The sequence below is a fragment of the Cricetulus griseus genome, assembly GCF_003668045.3.
Source record: "Cricetulus griseus strain 17A/GY chromosome 1 unlocalized genomic scaffold, alternate assembly CriGri-PICRH-1.0 chr1_1, whole genome shotgun sequence".
Taxonomy (NCBI): domain Eukaryota; kingdom Metazoa; phylum Chordata; class Mammalia; order Rodentia; family Cricetidae; genus Cricetulus; species Cricetulus griseus.
In genome coordinates, this window is record NW_023276807.1 from 67,157,625 (window position 1) to 67,179,575 (window position 21,951).

Here is a 21,951-nt window from a genome sequence, read left to right on the forward strand (position 1 = left end):
TGACTAAAAACCTTAAACTAGGAGTAGAAAGACTGTACCTCAGCATAGTAAAGACTTTTTGTGATAATCCCATATAAACATTTCAGTAAATGGGGAAGTCTCAAAGTAGTTCCACTAAAACCAGGGACAAGACGGGAAGTTCGCTTCCTCCACTCTTATTTGGTATAGTCTCTGAGGTCTCAGCTAGTGTCATAAGACAAGAGAAAGGAGTAAAAAGGATACCAGTGGAAAATGAAATTCATCTCTATTTGCAAATGATGGGATTCCACACAAAAGAGACACAAAAGGCTCCAGAAAGCTCTGGGAACTAGTGGACGCTTTCAGTGAAGTGACAGGCCACGAAATTAACATGCAAAAATCAGTAGTTTTTCTACATAACAATAATGAATATACTGAGAAAGAAATTAAGAAATCAGCCCTATTCTTGACAGCATCTAAAAATGCCTAGGGATGAACTTGACAAAGGGGCAAAAGGCCTTTACAATAAAAACTTTACAACACTGAAGAAAGAAGTTGAAGTAGACACTACAAGATGGAAAGGCCTCCCGTGTTCATGGATTTGTAGAGCTAATATTGTGAAAAACGGTTATGTAGCCAAAAGTAATCTATAGATTCAATTCAATCTCCAGTAAAATGCCAATGAGGAGCCAGAAAGCTGATTCAGCAGTTAGGAGACTTGCTGTGCAACCATGAGGACCAGAGCTTGGATCCCAGCATCCATGTATCAAGCCAGGTGTCCTTTGCATGCCTGTAACTCCAGCTCTGATGGAATACAGCACCTTCTTCTGGCCTCTACATTCATGCACACAGATGAATTCAGCCACACACATCTGCACATATACACACAGACATGGATGTACACACACACACACACACACACTGATTAAAATAAGTCTTTTAAAATTCTCAATGACAATCTTAATCTGAGCTAGAAAAAAAAACCCCTCCTCAAATTCACAGACATAAACCTACATAGCCCCAGCTACCTGCTTTTTGTCAAAGGTGCCAAAGACATATTAGAAAAAAAAGATAACTATTAACTAATGGTGATGTGGAAGAATGAAGGTAGACTGCTCCATGCTAGGGAAACTAGAAATCTATATGTAGAAGAATGAAGGTAAGCCCCTTATCCTGGACAAAAATCAACTCCAAATGGGTTAAAGTTGGTAATATAAGAACTCAAGATCTGCAGCTGTTATAGGGAAGCACTTTAAGACACAGGCATAGCCAAAGACTGCCTGAAAAGGGCTCTGATGGTTTGGTAGGTAATGCCAAGAACTGACAAATGGGATCATGTGAAATTTATAAGCTTCTGCACAGCAGAGGAAACAATATCCAAATGAAGAGATAGCCTTCAGAATGTGAGAAAATCTTTGTAAGCTATCACCTGGCAAAAGATTAATACCTAGGTTGTATGAAGAATTAGAAATAAAATACCAGAAAACCAAACAGTCCAGTCAACATATGGGTTAATAAAATGAACAGACAGCTCTCAAACAGCCAAGTAGAAGTGACCAGTAAACATGTGAAAAGACACCTCTCAGCCATCAGGGAGAGGTGAACTAAAACAACATTGAGATTTCATTTTACCACAGTCAGAATGGCTGTTATTCAAATGAACAACAAATTCTGGCCAGGATGTGGAAAAAAGGAACCCTTATATGCTGCAGGTGGGAATACAAATTTGTCAAGCCTCTGTGGAAATTAATACAGAGGTTCCTGAAGAAACAAATTAGAACTCTCTTATTGCCCAGCTATACTACTCTTGGGCATGTAACTAAAGGATTACGATGACACACCACAGAGATACCTGCTCACACCCAAGTTTACTACAGTGCCATTCTTAATTGTCAAGTCATAGAATCAGCCTATGTATTTATCAGCAAGTGAATGGATAAAGAAGTTGTATATGTTCAAATGGAATTTTATTCAGCCATAAAGAAGAATGAAATTATGTCATTTGTTAGGAAATGAATGCAACTGGAGACCATCATATTAAGTGAAGTAAGCCAGACAGAAAGATGAATACTGTCTTACTCAGTGTTTATTGCTGTGAAGAGACCCCATGACCACAGCAATGCTTATAAAAGAAAACATTTCACTGGGGCTGGCTTAACAGGTTCAGAGATTTAGTCCATTATCATCACGGCAGGAAGCATGGTGGCACTCAGACAGGCAGGATGCTGGAGAAGTAGCTGAAAGTTCTACATCTGGATCCACAGGCAGCAGGGAGAGAGAGACACTGGGTCTGGCTTAAGCTTTTGAAATCCAAAGCCTACCCCTGTGACATACTTCCTCCAACAAGGCCATACCTCATAATCCTTTTAAATAGTGCCACTCCCTAGTAACTAAGCATTCAAACCTATGAGCCAATGGGGCCATTCTTGTTCAAACTACCATGTTTTTTCCTCTTGTTTGTAGGTCCTAGAGTTTATTTTATTTTTTAATCTGAGACAGGTGCTCTATATGTAGCTTGGCTATCTTGGAACCTGCTATGTTGAACAAGCTGGCTTTGAATTTACAGAGATTCACTGCCTCTGCTTCCCAAGTTCTGGGATTAAAGACTTGTGTCACTATGTCTGACCCTGCTAGAATTATTTACAGATATATAAAAGTGTCTGTGTGTGTGTGTGTGTGTGTGTGTGTGTGTATGACTTTGAAAGCAGAAGGAAGATTGAGAGAAATAAGACTAGAGGGAAGGTGGGACACTAAGGGGAAGGATCAACATTGGGATGAATGTAGTCAAAATACATGATATAATACATAATTATCTTTATAAAAAACCAACACTGTGTACAACAAATGTATGCCAATTTTTTTTTAAAAAAGGAAAAGAAACCCATGCAGTTTGAGACAAGATGGAGAAGGTACTGTAGACTCAAAAGGGTACTTGGGCATCTGTAACTCAAGTGCCTTCAACACCTGGGAATCAGACCTTGTGAGCCTGGTAAGTTTCAGGAACTTCCTGAGACTTGTGAATTGTTAACTTCCTGAGTTTTAATGAGTCTCCCTTTAGAACTTCCACAGTCTTAAGGAGGCCTCTTCCAGAATAGAAGGTTTCAACTCATAAGAACTTGCTACACAACCGCAGAACATTGCAAACTGAGTTTTCAACTTCCCTTCTTCCCTTATGTTATGTGTTGGAATGATATCCTGCCTCCTTTCTCTATACCAATGTACTACTGAACATGGGCATCTGGTGCTAGGTGCCTTTAGAACCAAAAAGATTCAGACAGTTGAGTCCTTTTAGAAGACAAGGGAGTTTCAGAGGTGCTTCTTCACCTGACTGCACTTAGACCAGTAAAATCTGGGATGGAAGCCACTACTTGTATTATACACCTAGTTCACGCATAAGGTGGGCCACTTCTAGAGCTATTCTGTGCTTCTGGCCCAGGAACCAATGGCTCGGAAAATCTTCTAGACTTACCCAGTGGTAGACAGCTGTAGTGTGGCAAGAATGGTCTGCAGGCCCTGCTGGCATTAGCTGCCTCAGAATCTCCTACAATCTCCAAACACACTCAGAACCTTTGTAGGACTTCTCAGAGGAAGAATGACCCATGGAAGGGAAGCAGGCGGCCATTGCAGGCTTCTCCTTCTGCACTTTCTTTACCAACTGGCAAATTACAGCCAGGGTTCACAATTTGATTTTGTGAATTAGAAAATGAGTCCTTATGGCTATTTCTATCTTTACCATAAGAATAAAATTAAATATAAAAAAGCCACTTGACACATGAATGGACAAAATGTTGCCTATGTAAACATGGGATATTATACAGCGTTAAAAGGAAGAAAATCCTAATATGCTCTACAGTTTGGAGATTGCAGGTCAAGTGTGGAGCCATAGCATTGGGCCTCTCTGGTGGAATGGTGATGATAGTGGTGGCACAAACTGCTCACCTTCTGGCCAGGAAGCAAGAGAGGGGGGACAGACCAGAATCCTATAACCCCGTCAAGAGTACAGTCTCAATAATTACTCAAAGCTCCCTGTTCCCAAAGGCTTCACTGCCTCCCGATGGTGCCACCCTGGGGACCAGCCCTTTTTTATCACATAAGTTTTGGGACATCCTGCACCCTAGCCATCTCATGCCACAATATGGCTGCAGTGTGCTAAATGAAGTTAATCAGTGGCAGAAGATAGACATGGTTTGATTAAGGCAGCCCCCAGAGCCATCAGTGTCACAGAGGCAACAAGTAGAATGGTGGGTGCTGGGAAAGTGTGGGGGAAGTATAAGGGAGGCACGAGGAGGCCCTGCTGCAAGAGGCCCTGCTGCAAGAGGCAGAGGTCCAGACCGAGAAGATGGCAGCCTCGGGTAGATGGAGGTGTTGGTACACAGCACTGTGACCATGCTTACCTGCTTACTACATTCAGAGATGGCTACGGTGTGGCACTCTGTGTGCATTTTACCCTGATTGAAGTTTTTAAAGACTAAATGGACTAATGTGGGCAAACAAACAAACAAAAAATAATCTTCAACCCCAAGGCTAGGGATCCTCACTCTCCTAGTTTGCTCTAGAGGTGGATGCCTGTGTGACAAACACCGCCCTGGATGATCTCTGTGACTCGTAAGAAAACCAAATCATATGAAGAGTGAGCGAGTGTGCAAGGTGAAGGCACATGCTTCCCTGTGAAGTGACGCCACCGTTTAGGCATGTGTGCAACTGGTGACTGTGCTGAGGGTCCTGGGGTAGGTTTAATGATGTGTATGACAGCGAGGATGTTGAGAAGTCTGTACTAAACTGGTGTGTGTCATATTTACTCTTCAGGTGAAGCCAAGAATCTTCCTTCCTACCCGGGGCCAAACAAGATGAGGGACTGCTACTGCACCGTGAACCTGGACCAGGAGGAGGTTTTCCGGACCAAAATTGTAGAGAAGTCACTCTGGTAAGTTTCACTGCTGCTTTTATTGACTTTGATCTGTGTCTGCCTATCCGTGCCGGGTATGAGAAAGCATCCGCTGGGCTCTGGTGTGGACTAGAGTGGGCACCTCTGGCCTGATGAGATGGTGTCTCTAATCCACAGGTTCTTAAAGCATGGGAAACTTTTGGGGCCACTTCTTTCCCCCTGGACATGACAGGAAATGCTTAACAAAGTCTATAAATGAGATTAGAGAGATGGCTAAGCAGTTAAGAGCATTCGCTGTCCCTGCAGAGGACCTGGGTTCAGTTCCTAGCACCCTCAAGGTGGATCACAGTCATCCTTACCTTCAGTTCCAGGGAATGGCACCCTTTTGTGGCCTCTGTGGGAACCAGGTATGCACACAGTGCACATACATACATACATGCAAAACATTCATATGCAAATATTTTTTAAAAAAGTAAGAATTTTAAGAAAGGAAATATTTTAAAGCTTGATCATCCCATACCATATTTTCTTAAAGAATTTTATGAGACACATGCTCTGTACACAGAGTTGTTAATTGACAAGGGCCTAGAAACCATTTATTGACACACTTTGGTCCAGGATGAGAGCCTTTTGTCTTCATGAATTTTCAGCACAGATGTCTGCCCCAGCATTCTGGGGCCCAGACCTTGCCTTGGGTCTGGGCTGTGGCTAAGAGCACATGGGAACAGGAAGTGACATCTTAGAACCCATAGCAGTGATCTGAGGTTAAGGGGTGGGGGCAGGGAGAAGGCTACGACCATCCCATTGGAGCTAGTAAGGAGCCAAGACTGTCATCAAGGCAGGCACACCAGCCTCCCTGGTGGTTCTTCAAGATCAAAGGCGACAGCTCTGAGCTGGGGACTCCACCTTTTGGGTTTAGAATTACGGGTTGTGTGGTTTCAAAATGCTATTCTGATTTCGAGAGCATTTTTAGCAGCTGAATTATATCCTTGCCTATTGCTGCTTCAAGTGGTAGCTAACAGCATGTCCTGATGACTTAATGAGTTTAATTTTTGGAAAACCAGTAATGCTGCCCGCCTCTGAGGGAGGTGGATGGTGTACTCAGTTCTGTCTGCCTTGAAGCCACCCTGCTGAGGCCCCACTGTTTCAGCTGTTTGTGTTGTTATTTGAACATGCTTAGGTTTTTTTTAATTGAAGACTGAAAAATGTTGTCAGGAGTCAAGTCTGTGTTTAAGAATGTCTTGTGGGGTTGTCGAAGAAGATACTTAATTACTAATATTAACTCTCAGACACCACATATCACATGTGTGTCTGTCTGTATGCATGCATGCATGTATGTATGCTGCAGCAGAGTTCGTTGGTTTCAGGAGTCTAGAGAACAGGGAAGCTAATGAAAGTGTAAGTAAGTCTATTGGTGTAATAAAAAAGCTTGGTGAAGCTTGGTGGCTATTGTAGAGTCTGGCTGCAAGATCAGAATTGAGTTTCAGGAGTGAGGTGAAGTGAAGGACTGACCTAGTTTAGATCAATGAACATGTGGACAGATGGACATACACAGGCCCAGACAGGTGAAAAGGTTGACAGACAGACAGAAATTCTAGTAGGCCATGTCAACAGTGGGAATTAAGATAAAGTTCCTTGGAAGGTTAGAAAATTCTGTCTTTCAGTCCCTGATGTACATACCAAGGGCCAGACGATCAGTCCCAAGGTAATCGCTATGATGGTGTTCAGTCCGTTGTGATCCAAGGGAGGGAGTTACATCCTTCTATGGTCTGCTTTATCCAGTTAAGTTCTTGGGTCCTGTCTTCCTGATAGGATTTTACTATGCCCCTACAGTCTCAATTCACTGACAAATTTATAGGATGGTGCCCTTTCTACTCAAAGTTTGTTGTTATTTAAATATCCTTATTTGAAGCATCTCTCTATAAAAGAAACAGAAAAAGTTTTAATTGTCCTGGAACTTTTGATTTTCATCTGGTGGAGACTTCAACCAAACTAGAGTGAGGGACTCTTTTCCCTTCCCATGTCCCAACTTCCCATCATGCCTCAGGCTACGGATGGAATATGCCAGCTGAAAACTGGGTACTGTTACAAGTTCAAACTGATAATCACATAAGTGAACATAGGAAAACTATGGGTCTGTGTGACCATTTTGTGTGTAGCTGAGCAGCCCTCCTAACATTGGCATCCTCCAGGCTGGCACCCTAAGCCCTGCTCTGGGCTATGTGTGCCAGTGACTTGTGGAATAAGTGAGCTGTGGTAGGTGCTGCCTCAGCCTGGTTCTGGGTCTACATCTGTGGCCTTAGAACCTCAGTCCACATGTTCTAGGTCAATACTGGGTCAGCATCCACTCAGGCAATGAAGAACCCATCAAAACAAGCCTAATCATCTCTTTCAGTCCAAATCTCAAAGAATTTTCCTGTGTAAGGTTCCAAAGAATGTGTACTAGGAGGGCCACGTGTGCCAAGAACGCATGTTCGTGTGTATGTGAATGAAGGGGTGATGGCGGGGGGTGATAAACTATTGGGGAGAAGGCATAAGAGGGGACACACTACAGAAGGACAGAAGGCTATAAAAAGAACAGTTTTTTAAAGTAGCGTTTGTAGGAATGAACAGTGCAGCAACTTAAGTGGAAAATTTGGTGAATGAATTTAATTGCTCATAGACATAGTTGAAGAGGAAACTGAAGGCAAATTTGAAATAGAAATGGGAAGTGCAAGAGGTTTAGAGAAGTGGAGGACAGTGTGGTGACAGTGGCACAGCTTACTGAGCGGGGATTCAGGAGGGGAGGAAACGGCACTGAGTAGCCAGACCTGAAAAGCCCAGGTCCTGTTCTGTGGTATGGCCGTGGGGCAGGACCCAGAGGCAGCTGTAGAGGTGAGAAATGGGCGGGGCAGACCCAATGGCGGCTGTGATAATGATGAGTCATGGGGCTAAGCAGATATGGCCCCCTGGTCCAGACTGAGAGCTTTTAGCTAGATACCACCATTCCTATAGTGTGACTGCTGCTCCACAGTGGGCAGCTATGCCCATAGAACACTTTCCTGGCATCAACCTCGAGAAACAGAGTCTCCATGGCTCCCCAGTGCCCTCCCGCATCAGCGTCACCCTTTAGATTAGATATTGATTTGGCAGCATTGTTGCAGGAAGTGAAGACTCACACAACTGCAAGTCTGAACTGGAAAGTGTGGAAGGGTGTTCTGACTGCACATGTGCAGCCTGGCAGAGCTGGTGAGCGTGGCAGGAGCTGGCCATGGTCCCCTGGGGGAGGTGCTCACAAAATACACTCACTGTGAGTCCTTCTGTGTGCTTGGGCTCAATGCAGAGCCATACAGAAAATGTTCAAGGGGGAGGGGGAGCTGAGTTTCTTTGTCCCCCTTTCACTTATAAGGATGCTTTCTCAGCGTTCTTGCTGTGTGTCTTTCCCATCCATGGATGGGACCTGGTGTTCATGTTCTCACTACCGAGCCAGTGTCTCTGGGAGAGTGCTCTCCTGTATATCCCTTTCCCCTGCTGTCAGCTTTTGGAGGGACACAATGGGGAGAGCAAGACCAGCTTGTTGGCCCCAGCCCTTCCCAGTGAAAGTGATATCATCAAAGGATATGTCCACCTGATGTTGAGTGTGAATTATCTCATTCATTGTTCTATTGCTGTGAAGAGACACCACGACCGACCAAGGCAACTCTTATAAAAGAAAACATTTAATTGGGGCTGGCTTACAGTTTCAGAGGGTTAGTCCATTATAGTCATGGCAGAGAGCAGACAGACGTGGTGCTGAGGGGAGAGAGAAAGAGAGAGACAGACAGACAGACAGAGAGAGAGAGAGACAGAGAGAGACAGAGACAGAGAGAGACAGAGACAGAGAGAGACAGAGACAGAGAGGCAGCTTTACATCCTGATCCACAGGCAGCAGGCAGAGAGAAGCAGAGAAAGAGGGGGGGGAGAGAGAGAGGGAGTAGAGAAAGACACAGAGGGAAAGACAGACAGACAGTCACTGAGCCTATAGTGGGTTTGTGAAACCCAATGAGGCCATGCCTCCTACTCTAGGCATTCCAATACATGGATGAGCCTGTGGGGACCATTCTTATCCAAACCACCACACAAACCTCTCCTCATTCTTGCCCTGGTAGAGCTGTAACTTTTCCTTTTCCCGTGAGGATAGTCTACTCCTCACCTTCTTGTTCACTTAAGTGCTCTGTGACCCTGGCCTGGATGGCTGAGAAGGTAGCACAGCATTCTATTTGAAGGCATCTCAGGCTGCCACTTTCAAAATCCCCAGTACACTCCGTAACAACCAGAAAGAAGGGGAGGCTGTGTACAGGGGGCTACTGTCAAACCAGTGCAGGAGTGTGCTGCTGTCACACAGAATGACTGTTTCAAAAGGATCAACACCCCATAGCTGCAAGCTGGTGTGGCACCTTTACCTCCTGGTATCGGGTCTATGCCGGAAGTACTGGCTGGAAGCAGTGCTCACTCAGGGCAGTTACAGTTGCAGTTATAGTGCTGGCAGCTCTGGCCCTTGGCGGTGAGGTGTCCAGGCTAGGGCACTAGGGAGTTCAGGAAGGCTACTGCCTAGCAGGAATCCATGGCAGACCCTATGAATCTTGGCAGCGGTAATGGCAAGTATGGTGAGTTTTCGTTGATGGCTCTAGAGTAAGAGGCTGGTATAGGAAAGTGAGAGCCGCAGTTGTCCCTAGCATAGAAAGGCCTGTGCCTGCCATGTCTTCTCCCTTCTGTGTCCTTTTGAGTCTGGGTCCTGGAGAATTGCTGTGCACATGAAGATATCTAAGATGATCCTATGTCACCTGTCTGTTTTCTTAACTGGGATTGGTTTGGATCTGTGCTGTCCCAAAGGGAGTTACTGTCATTAAAGTCCAGCTACTTGTGGGAGCTATGAAGGGGCTGGTGCCTCTCCATAATTTTACCATTTGGCTGTGCTATCTCTCCAAGGTCTGGCCAGCTTGGAAGTTCCTGGGTCATTTGGACAGAGCCTAAGAGTTCCCTGGGTTTATAATGACCCCAAGGGGACTCTTCAAGTCTAGGGTGCTTCAACAGCTTAGAAAGCCATCTATTCTCATATGGATGTGGCTACCAAGTTCCCTACTCCCAACACTTTGTTTCATTTAGCCCTCATTCAGCTACAACAACCTTAGCCACTTTGCCCAAAAAGCTTCTAGATGCAATTTCCTAGCCAGGAACACACCTGTGTCAGGAACCCACCTGTGTCAGAAGAACACCTGTGTCAGGAGCACACCTGTGTTGGAATGTGGGGTTCCTTCTACACTGTGGAAAGCAACTGGCTGGAAATGTCACAAGCTCTCTAAGCACTTACTTGTCTTGATAGCATCAGAGTGTTCCTATGGACTCATGGCTTGTCTGGGCACAAGGGGCAGCTAAGAGTAAATAGCCTGGGAATGAGAGGTTTGCTTTATCCCAATACCCACCTGTTGCTCAGGACTCCAGGGCTAATGACACAGGTGACAGGTGCTTCCTGGTCCTGAAGATGGTCGTGGCAGAAACCCAGTCCACATTTCTCATCCCCCAGCCTCAGACCACGAGTCTCGAGCCAGCCCAGTTGTTTTCTCACCAGGTCTGTGTTTAGTTTGAAAATTTGCAGATCTATGTCCCAGAGTTTCAAGATAAAAAATCCTACCTCATGTCTTAACTACATTTAGGTTCCCTGCAGCTAGTCCACTGGCGGCTTCCTGCCCAAACCCTCAGCTGTTAGGCTATGACATACAGAGCACCAGGCAGGAAGTTAGCCTGGTATAGAAGCTCTATGACCTGACCTCAGGGTCACTCTGTCCCCAGTCTCCTCTTGTAGGCATGTAAGTGGTCTGAGACCCACCAATGACATCTTTCGGTTTCTTACTGGATGACAGGTGGCTTTCTTCCCCTGTGCTTCCCTGCTCTGTGTATTCTCAGTGGGCTAGTCTGGTAGCAATTTTCCAACGGCTCAGGTATGCACCAGCAGTTAAGTCTGACTGCTCTGTCCTTCTGGCCACCTGTGATGCTTTAAGAATCCCAATCTGGATACCTAAGAGGCAGATTTGGGTAAAGCAGCGAGGCTTCCCTCAGCTCAGAGGGAAACAGAATCCTTCTGCTACCTGAGGACAGACTGCTCCCTTGCAGGACTGTTCTGTGCCCTGAAGCTTCAGTCTACCCCCAGCCTGTCTCCTGGGGACACTGATATGCTGTGGGCTTTAATGAAAGTTTAAGCTAGCTTTTAATTAGTGATTAACCCAGTGCCTCTTTTGTAGCTGCATGTTCAGCCATTGAGAAACAGGCTAGAATATTTATAGACTGCTGCTTCCAGCCCATGGGGCCAAGAGCCCTTCAAGAGCCTTGTGGCTTCTGCCCTAGGTCCTCCTGGACACTGGCCTTGTCTGCATCTCCCCAGACACTGGAGCACAAAGACCAGGCACACAGAGCCCCACCCAAATTCCATTATTCTTCTCCACACAGCCCTCCCCCTCCCCTCAAATCCCCATCCCGCTCCTGATGTTGGGAAATAGACCCAGGAACTGGCTCTAGGGAGGACACTGGGGACCGGCTCTATCATTTTCTCATGACCAATGTCACTTGTCACGAGGCACATGCAGCAAGCAGCTGGGATGGGGTGGGGTAGCAGTAGATGTCGGGAAATGACTCAAGGAAGACTTGGTGGTTTCTCTGCAGGTCCCAAGTGAGGCATATGTGAGCCCTGTGCCCAGTTCTGTGGGCAGGGAGAAAGGGAGGGGGAGTTGGAGGACTATGAGAGGAGGGATTCAGAGGGCTCTGGGAAGACGGGAGGGAGAAAGCAAGGAAGAAAAAGTAGAGGAGAGGAGGGGTATTCAGAGGGTTCCTGCCAGAGGTCCCACTTGGAGATAATGGTCCATTGTAAGCCTTTCTTTTTCTCCATGGAAATTCCTTGATTCTGCAAAACTCCTTTGAGCCCTGGCTTCTTCCTTTGTAAGGAGGTAAAAGACAGCTTGTCTATCATTCTGGTGGCCTCAAGGCAGAAGCTTCTGGCTAGATTAATTTCCTCTTGTCAAACAGCAAGGAGGAATGGGGAGCCCAGCCCTTCCCTGTGGGTCTCTTCTTTATTGGGAAAGTGGTTTCTGGAGCCCTTGGTCTGAAATGGGGGCTAGCTGGCCAGCAGTATCATGCCTCTCCTGCCACTGACTGTGGCCTGGACAAAGGCAGCCTGTGTGGACACCACTGTGGCTAAGCAGTGTCTGGGAAGGGAAGCACCCTCACTGTGTGCCCCCTTTGAGGGCCAGAGAAAGGAGGCTTTGTTCACAGGGAAGCACTGGGAGGAGGCTGGTAGAAGAATGCCCTCCCTCGTGCTCAGCCTGTTTCCTTTTTTCTTTTTGAAAATATGCTTTAAACTCTGCTGATGCCCAGGAAGGGTCACAGGCAGACTCCCACTGATGAGAGAACCCAGAGCACAGGGTGCTGAGGTTGTGGGACTGTGGGTCTGGTTCTCCCTGCTTCTAGCCTAATCCTTTGCTTGTAACACAGGAGGAAATCTGGCGTGCAGCTCACTGCAGCCTGGTGTCTCTGCCTAAACTGGAGGTCCTTTTGCTGGGGGCAGTTCTGCAGGTCTTCATTGTAGGCACTATGTAAGGTTGGGGCAGCTATGGTCCAGGAGATGAGAGGACTAAGTCTTGCTGGTGAAGCTGTTCAGAGTAGGGTCTCAGGTCACCCCCTAGTAAGAGAGTTGTCCACAAATGTGGGGTGTGTTTCCTTTAAAAGGGTTCCTCATATGCTGTGAATTATCAGGACATATATTCAAACATTCCTAATGGATCTATATATATATATATATATATATATATATATATTATATATATATAGAGAGAGAGAGAGAGAGAGAGAGAGAGAGACAGAGAGAGACAGAGAGAGACAGAGACAGGAAAAGATGATAGTGGGAAATGGGCCAGAGTCATTAAGAAAAGTGAAGTTTTAAAAGCTCACAAATACATGGAAGAATTTCAAACTCACCTGTAATTTAAACATTTTAAATTAAATAGTTTCTTCCTCTTCCCTCTCCCCCTTGCTATCCACTGAGTCAAATTTATTTTTTGGTGCATGGAGATGGGTATACCCAGGGTCAGAGCCACACTCCTGTATAGGCAAACTTTAACTGTATTGGTGTGACCTGGTGTGCTGAGATGTGGGCCATTTCACACTTACTGGAAGGTTCTGTGTCTTGATGCCTCCAGAACTTGAGAACATTCTCTACCCACAATCCCACCTCAGAGTGGCTCTGTGGGAACTGGCGGGAATTGTACAGACCCACTGTCTTGAGTGTGCACTGTTACACTGCTTCTGGTTGGGAAGTTGGAGAAAGCCAATGGTGAGTGAGTCTGCTGGTTTTGTTGGTGGCCATGGGGGCATTTGTCCCAGGTGTTATGTTTGCTTATACTGAAAGTAGCCATAGGATGGTGCCAAGGAAAGCTGTGTCAGAACATGTATGGCAATCCTGCTTTTTCTTTAAAAGCCAAATGTAGCTATTTCCAGTTCTTTGTCTGTATATATTTAAGGCAAAACATCCTAGGAGGTCTTATCCCAGAATGTTAATTCTAGTTTCTGGTTTTCTGATATCTGGCTATGTGTTTTGTTTTAAAAATAGTTTTATTGAGATATAATTTGCAGATCATATAATTCAGCCATTTAAAATCTCAACTCAGTGGCTTTGGTAACTTTACAGGCTTGTGTAACCATCACCACAGTCACTTTTAGAACATTTCATTTTTCCAAAAGAAGTGTGGGTCCTGTGGCTGTCACCATGTCCCCTATGCCTGGCATCCCAGGCATCTGTCTTATCATAGCGGTGGAGCTCTGTGTGGGGCTCATCTTCACCCCGTGTCTCACCTGTGTTGCCACACACACAGGGCCGAGATCCTCTCAATGGCTGAATTCCATATCTGCTGATGAAGCTAGCCCTTCATTGTCATCGGTCTTTTCCAGACAGGGTTTCTCTATGTATCCATGGCTGTAGACCAGGCTGGCCTCAAACTCAGAAATCCACCTGCTTCTGCCTCCGGAGTGCTGGGATTAAAGGTGTGTGCACCACAACCCCTGGTGTTCTCGTTCTCTCTCTCTCTCTCTCTCTCTCTCTCTCTCTCTCTCTCTCTCTCTCTCTCTCTCTCTCTCTCTCTCTCTCGTTGGGAACATTTGTGTGTAAGTTCCGATTTGCTGAGATTTCATTTATACCTAGGAGGGTAGCTATGGGTCATCTAGCAGCTGTGGGTAACAATGAAGAATTCCACATCTTTCTCCTATTACCATGTACATGACCATCTCCACAGAGCTGGTGCTAGCATTTCTGTTCCCAGGGCCTCCCCTTGAATGTAGTTTTCGGTCATAGCCATCTTAGTGGTTTTTTTTGTTTTGTTTTGTTTTTTGTTTTTCAAGACAGGGTTTCTCTGTATTGCTTTGGAGCCTGTCCTGGACTCGCTCTGTAGAACAGGCTGGCTTTGAACTCACAGAGATCTGCCTGCCTCTGCCTCTCTAGTGCTGGGATTAAAGGCGTGCGCCACCAATGCCCAGCTTTAGTGGAGGATTTTTTGTTGTTGTTGTTGTTTGTTTGTGTTTCTGAGACAGGATTTCTCTGTGTAGTCCTGGATGTCCTAGAACTTTCTCTTTAGACCAGAATGGCCCCTGACTGCCGAGTTCTGGGATTAAAGGTGTATGCCACCACTGCTGGTTTATTGTGTTGTTTTTGTTTGTTCGTTTGTTTTTGATACAGTCTCTTACTGTGTTGCCCTGGCTGATCCAGAACTCTCTGTATAGAACAGGCTGGCCTCAAACTCACAGAGAGTCACCTCCCTCTGCCTCCAGATTGGTAGGATTAAAGGCACACACTATCATGATAGACCAGGCCTGAAAAATAAATGTTTTAAATAATGTAGCCTTAATAGATTTTCATTCTTTTAAAATTTTATCTGTAATTTAATTTCTCATTTTAAAAAAGCTATTCCTTAATGTTAGTTAAGATGAGACTTTTTTTCCTCATGGATGTCTTCTGTTTCCAAAAGCTCACAAATGTATCAGAGGGAAACATGGTGAATTCTACGAATTGGCACATGAACTATGTATTGTGTATTAATTTGTCACAAAAAAAATGATGCCTTCATGGATAGGTGCTGACTTTGAAGAGAGGGTTTGCTAACCCATGAGGCATGAGGCTGGCACCTGGTCCAGTCTTGTTCCAGTCCCTATCATTCAGCCTGGGGTCCCTGCTACCCCCCTGTGACTTGCCTCTCAGCCAGAGTGGGTACAGCTGACCCATCTTTCTTGTGGTGACTGTGAGGTGTTACACACAGAGGTTGCTGTGTTTCTCTCAGTGACGTCCCACACTGGCCAATCACATACCTCCCCTCTTTCAGCAAACACCAGAGAATCTAGGGCCACTCTCTGTGACAAGCGACTTGCCAGAGAATTTATAGCCGCTAAACTGGTATTCACTCCTTCTGCCTTCTCTGTTTCTGGAGCAGAGACAGGGCTGTGGTGGGGCATCATGTCTAGAGCAAAGTTCATCCCAAGTAAACCCCATTTCCTGCCCCACATACCAGCCTGAGAGTTTCTCAGGTGATGGCCCAAACTGACAATGTGATCAGCTTCTCTCTGGGTGTCCATTGTCTCTACATGCTCTGTTGGATCTGGAAGTCCCAGATCACATGTGGCTACTGAATGACTAGGAACTGAATTCTAAATGTAACTATTGAATTCACTTTAGATTTAAGTAGCAGCACCATCTTAGGTGTTTTTACAGAGTATCTGAAATGACTGGAGCAGAATGTTAAACCTGTGTGACAGCTGTCTTGCTGGCAGGGTCCCCAGGCAGCAGAAGCATCGTGATGGGACAGGCAGGGTACACAGTGCATGTGTATGATTGCATGTGTGTGGTCTGTTCCTCTAGCCGGGGAACAATCATGGCCTTATCTATGTTCCTTCCTTCCTTCCTTCCTCCCTACCTCCCAGCCTTTGACAATGCCTTGCTGTGTAGCCCAGGATGGCCTGGCAGTGATACTCCTTTAGCCTCCCAAGCAGCAGGGATTGCAGGAAGAAGTCACCATGGCCAGCTCACTTTATCTACTCCTGATCACTTCCAAATTTAGATTACATTCCTCTTAATACCTCATCAGAGGGCAAGACTCCAGTGTGTGGAGTTCCAGGGACAGTCAACCAGAGTGTTTGAGAAGCTCAAGTTGATTGTTGCCAAAAAGAGTGGCTGGGAGTCCAGTTTGTGAATAGATTGCCAGGCTGGAGTGGGGTGGACAGCTAGCTGCATATCCTCATTTATATTTCCCAGTAGGTATGCAGATAGCAAGGCTGGTTTTTACCGGTGCTCATGATTAGACTTGTTCAACAATCTGGTTCATCTCAGTAATGCTCACAGTAGTTCTGTAGCTAAATATCATTGTAGACACTTTGTTTTTAAGAACTGACCCACCTGCCTTGGAGTCTCATCTACCTCATCATCCTTTCCCAGTAGCCAGGCATGAGCTGGAACTCTGTGGGCTCCGACTTCTGCTCTAGGCCAGGTAGCCAAGCTGGGCTGTGCACACCGCAGGGAATGGCCCAGTGCAACTTGCCTAGCTGACCCCACTTCCTGCCTTCATTTGGACTTCCCGTGCCTACAGCATTTGCTTGTGGTTTGAAGGTGCTCGTGTGGCCACAGATCGGGGTCCCCAATATCTGCAAGCCTCCATGCTCAAGGAAGCTAGTCATGCTGGGTTCTCATTGGGCTGAGATCACAGCTACTGCCTGGAGTGCTGGGGAGTGGAAGACTTATGGGTTTTTGTTTCCCTTCTTATTTTTCACAAAGAAATCTAGGGTCTAAAACGCTGAGTGAATTATGGGTTGGGGAGGGGATCAAGGTGCTGACCACCAAGCCCCCTGACAAGTCTGGTTCCTAGAACGCACATGGTAGAAGGAGAAGACTGTGGCTCCAGATTGTCTACTCATCTCCACATGCTTACCATGGGACATGTGCTCACATACACACAATGAGTAAGCGCTGTTAAAGCAAAAAAAAAAAAAACCCACTCTCCTTAAAAAAAGAAAGCTGAGTGAACTGTGTTCAGGGATGTGGGGTCTGCCCCTCTATGAAACCCTTGCCTCCCATGAAAACAAGAGCCAACTCTGCCAGGCCAGCCCCCTTGGCCTCTTCCCTTCAGCTGTGGTCAAACCTCGAAGTTCCACAGGTCGTCTGCTTGACATTAGTCCCCTCCCTCCAGACCCAGCAGAAATGATACTTCTTCATTCTCCGAGGGCACTGTGCTCCTCAGATTTGGAGTTACCTTTCCTGTGTTGCTCACTCTCTCTCTTTTTCCCCACTGACCAGCTTAGTCCAGTTCATAAGAATTTAACCTGCACAACAGAGCTCCTCAGTTAGTAAAAAAACATTCCCTCATCTGCCAGTGCCCCACCTTAATTTCCAGAGTTTTGAGGTGACTCACAAGTGAAGTTAATTAGCAAAAATTTAAATGAAAAAGTTATATGGAATAAGAGAATTCCAAGCACGGTTGCACACACCTATAATCTTAACACTCAGAAAACTGAGGCAGGAGGATCACTGTGAGTTTAAGCTTAGCCTAGGCGCATAATGAGCCCCAAGACAACCTGGGCTATATGGTGAGACACTGTCCCAAAACAAACAAATAAAAACAAACAAAATCCCACACAAACTAAAAAACAAAACAAACCATAAAATAAAAGAAAAAAATGTAAGGTGATGGAAACTACTAGAAAGAAGTTATGAAAAGATGTGAGCAAACAGTCACTTGTCTGCTATATTTGGGTCCACTGGGACGTCCTTAGCTGGTTGGAGGCATGCCCAGTATGAACAGTAAGCTCCCAGCTCCTTCTATTTTTCCCTTTTGCTTTCCTGACAAGAAGTAAACTTCGGCCCCATCACATGCTCCTGCTGTGATGGGTCTCACATAGTCCCAGGACAACCAGCCAAACAGTCATGGCCTGGAATCTGCAAAACTCTGAGCCAAAATAATCACGTTCTCTTTGTAACTTGGCCATCTTAGACGTTTGCCGTTGTTGTGACATATCATAACATAAGCTAAGTGACCACATCTGGACCTCTCTCGCGTGGGTTACAATAGGGCCGTAGATGTGGCAAGATTTGCTGTGACCAAGGATTGCCCCAAAGATTAGTCACTGGAGCCTGGTTCTCAAAGATCCTCCCTAGAGGCTACCCAGGAGGGACAGAAATGCCAGATGACTTTGGGGTTAGATATCCAAATGTCTTAACCCAAATAGTCCATCCAATCATCAACCCCTCTGAGTGTTGACACAGGTATATGCTGAGGAACTATTTCATACTTAAAAAAACAAAACAAAACAAAACCTAAGTGTTTTATAACTGACTATTCAATGGAGCCATTTAGTATTCTTGTGGCTGTTGAGGTTTTACAGTGGATGACAAGGTGCCTGTCTGGGCTTGTTCTGTGCTCCCTTCTTTGAGTTTTAAGATTGATGATCATTTTTCTTATTATTGGGCCAAAGCCTGTGGACCATGGGCTGTTTCCACCATGACGCATCTTCTTGGAATGTGCATAGATAGGAATAAAGAGGTGTCTTGTTTGTAAAATCATTTTCCAGAGTCTGTGGCTTCATGTGGAGGTGGACAGGTTTCGCTCCACACTACAAAGGCATGTAGTGCGTGGTGGGGAGACAAGCATTGGTTGTGCCTTACACATGCCTGTGGCTTACACCTGACTCTTTATGGGCTGGCATATGCATATGGCACAGCTGCATCCAGAGGACAAGGACATAGACATATACTTGAAGGTACACATGTATACATGTTCACTGGTGCCCGTAGACATCTGCACACATCTGTGTCCACAAACACAAGTGCCCTGTGTACCACACAGTCAGACCTGTACATATACCACACCCAAAGGTACACAAGGAGTATTTACACTTAGACACCACCACACACATTTGAGTGTCTGACCTTGAGGTTCTGTCTCCCAGGGTTTCAAGAATTCTCACATAGAAAACGTACTGTTTTTAAGGTTCTTGGTTACAGAGAGAATAGTAGACCTGAGAGATCAGTGCTCAATGCAGGGAGGCTGAGGAATGGAGATTTACATAGGGCCTTGCCCTCTTGTTGGATCTGTGTCTGGTGCACATACAGGAGAAACAAAGGCTCACATGAATACAGAGGCCAAGTTCGATTTCCTTGAACATAGTTAACCTAAGGAACTCTGGATGGAAGTCCTTGGGCATCCTGCTTCTGTGAGAGATAAAATGATATTTCTTATTGTCTTTTAAGTTAATGCTTCTCTGTACCCAAAATGCTCAAGACAACTTCAGCATCATAGATTTCCCTTTGAGGATTTTGTTTTCATTGCAAAGAGGTAGTTTCCTAACTAAGCTTCACCCCATTTCTGGCAAATTATACTAAATGATGCTCCATATGGGTGGAGTTGCCAGGCTACAGTCCTGGCCTGAGAAGGAAGGTGTCCGAGTTCCTTCTCTGACCCCAGGATGGAACATTACATATTGCTCTCCCACCCAGAGGCCAGGGTGGAAGGCTCATCTGTATCTCCTGCTTTAATTTGTATTTCCCAATGGTCAGTGGATAGTTACTTTTTTCATTGCTATGATGGTATACCTGATAAAAGCAGCTGTCATTTGGCATCTGGCAGATCAAGAAGCAGAGAGCTCAGATGGCAACTAGAAATAGAGGCCTGCCTTCAGTACCCCACTTTTGCTAGCTAGGCAATATCCCCAAAGGGTTCAACAACCTCCTATGATGGCTCTGCCAACTGGAAATCAAGTGTTCAAACATAGGACCCTTGGGGGAGACATTGCACATTCAAATCATAACAGCTAATGATATTTGGTGTTTTTCATATGCTTCTTGGCCATTTGTGATGTAAGTGTACTTATTGTCGCTACAAACTTTTTGTCAGAGAACTAAGTTATAGATATTTTCTTCCCTAGTCTCTCACCTCTGTGTTCTTAATTATATATTTAGAAGCATAAATTTTTATGCTTTATATATTATTTTAAAGCATGAAGCATTAAGGCTTATTTTTAGTTTTCATTTAAGTGTGTGTGTGTGTGTGTGTGTGTGTGTGTGTGTGTGTGTGTGTGTGTGTGTCTGTGTATGTACAACACATGTGTGCAGTTGTGAGCTGCCCAGTGTGGATACTGAGAACTGAACTCAGATCCTCTGAAAGAACAGCAAATGCTTTTAAACACTGAGTCATCTGTCTAGTCCCCAGCATAAACATCTTAAATTAATCTGTTAATTAAGGTTCTATTAGTCTAACATAACTAATTCTTAAAGCAATCTTACTTGTGATGCCACATCTAAGAAATCTTTACCTAACTCCATGTCCCATGTACTCCTGAGAAGTTTGTAGGTTTAGCCGTTAGGTTTGTGTGTGATCTGTTCTGAGTTCATTTAGTATGTGGTGGTAAGCAGGCCTTTGCACATGGATGCCAATGGCCCTTCCCTCGTGTGCTGCTCCCCCCACCTCCCCCAGTTGTGACACACTGCCTGGGCTCCTCCTTGAATACTCAACCTTCCTGTTTTGGACCTCAGCCATGACCATGCATGGAATTGGAATCACATCTAATTTCAAGTTAGGCCCCCATGTCTGCACTGAAGTCATCGGGTTTCCTTCACAGTTCGCCAGGTCCGGTGGTGTCTTCAGAGTGTCATGAGCCAGTTTTTCCTAGCCTAGAACAATGGGAAGTTTGTTTAGTGACAAAGCCCTCTGGCTTTCTGCCCCTTTAATTAGAACTTCGGTTTATTTTAACTTTCCATTTGTAGGGCTGCTGCAGCTGTGGGGTGACTCACAAGGTGGCTGATGAGCCATGAGAACAGTGGGAGTCGGCTATGGGGCTGGGTCCTGTCCTTACAAGAAGCAAGGGCAGATAGGTCTGTGCGGTATGAAACTTCTGTGTGTGTTTTCCTTTTGATGCATCCATGAACACTGCCGCCCTCTTCTCAGCTATTGTCAGATCACTGTAACAGTCTTGAGGTTGCTGTTACATGTAAATAAATGTACTAGAGATTGCTTTATTAATGACAAGGGACCCCACTGAGCTTTCTGATTTTTCAACCCTGGACATGTTAGCCCTTTTTGAGGACTTATCCACATATATTCTAACCACGTGCATTTTGTTTGTTTGTCTAGCCCCTTTTATGGAGAAGACTTTTACTGTGAAATCCCTCGGAGTTTCCGTCACCTGTCCTTTTACATTTTTGATAGAGATGTTTTCCGAAGGGATTCCATCATAGGTAGGTACTCACATGGTAGGTACTTAAATGGGTGTTTTCTTCCTTTTACAAACAGTATCTCATCCTGGTAGAAATGGCAGCACCTGCTGACCTCCTGACTGGGAGGGGATTAGCATTTAATCTGAGGCCTTCCTGAATAGGACCTTGTGGCCCTGAGTCATTCGTGGGAGTAGCTTGGAGGCTTGCCCATGTGACCTGGCCCCTTGCATCGTCCTGTCTTTTGACCTGACTGTGCAGAAGAGCTTGCCACTGGAACCTCATGTCTGGGACACACTGATCAGGACCTTCTTAAGGCTAGCATGTAGCACATCCCAAAATGTCCCTAAACAGATTTAAGAGCTCCTACCTAGGTAGAGAAGTGTGGCTGTGAACCTTTCTTCTTCACTGTCTCTAGGCTTCTCTCATCCTTACCTTCAGCGTAGTGGTAGGGATATGAGGGTTTGAGGCCAGTCAGACACATAGGAAGTCCACCTTAACCCTTATGTTTCCGAGCCTCAGTTTCCCTGTGGTTTCAAGAAGGCAGCAGTCCTGATTCTCTCCCAGACAGTGGTCATGTGAGGAGTCTAGGTGGTAAGGCAGGCCAAAGGATGTTGCTGTTTTGGTAATCCCCTGAATCCAAGATTATCCAAAATAGAACAGTGATAGGGTAGTGTTAGAGTTCACCCACTACAAGTGGGCAGACGATGCCACGCCTACTCTAATTCATTGTTCAAGGTAGGAAGTGACTCCTTCTATTTTGTCTGAGGTCCCATATTAGTTGAAATGACAAGTCACAGGAATGCAGGAGAGAATACCACTGAACTGATCGAAGACTGGCCTGAGGGAAGCCCTGAGCTTCTAG

At 45.5% G+C, this 21,951-nt stretch overlaps 1 protein-coding gene across 2 annotated transcripts in view; it reads left to right on the forward strand.

Annotated features, from left to right (window-relative positions):
- Rasa3 (RAS p21 protein activator 3) overlaps nt 1-21,951 on the forward strand; it is a 106,808-nt gene that overhangs the window by 37,363 nt on the left and 47,494 nt on the right. For both annotated transcript variants that reach the window (XM_027387799.2, XM_035452358.1), the window contains 2 exons: nt 4,765-4,882; nt 21,007-21,110. In XM_027387799.2, coding sequence (XP_027243600.1) covers nt 4,765-4,882; nt 21,007-21,110 — 222 coding nt within the window. The remainder of the gene's footprint in view (nt 1-4,764; nt 4,883-21,006; nt 21,111-21,951) is intronic.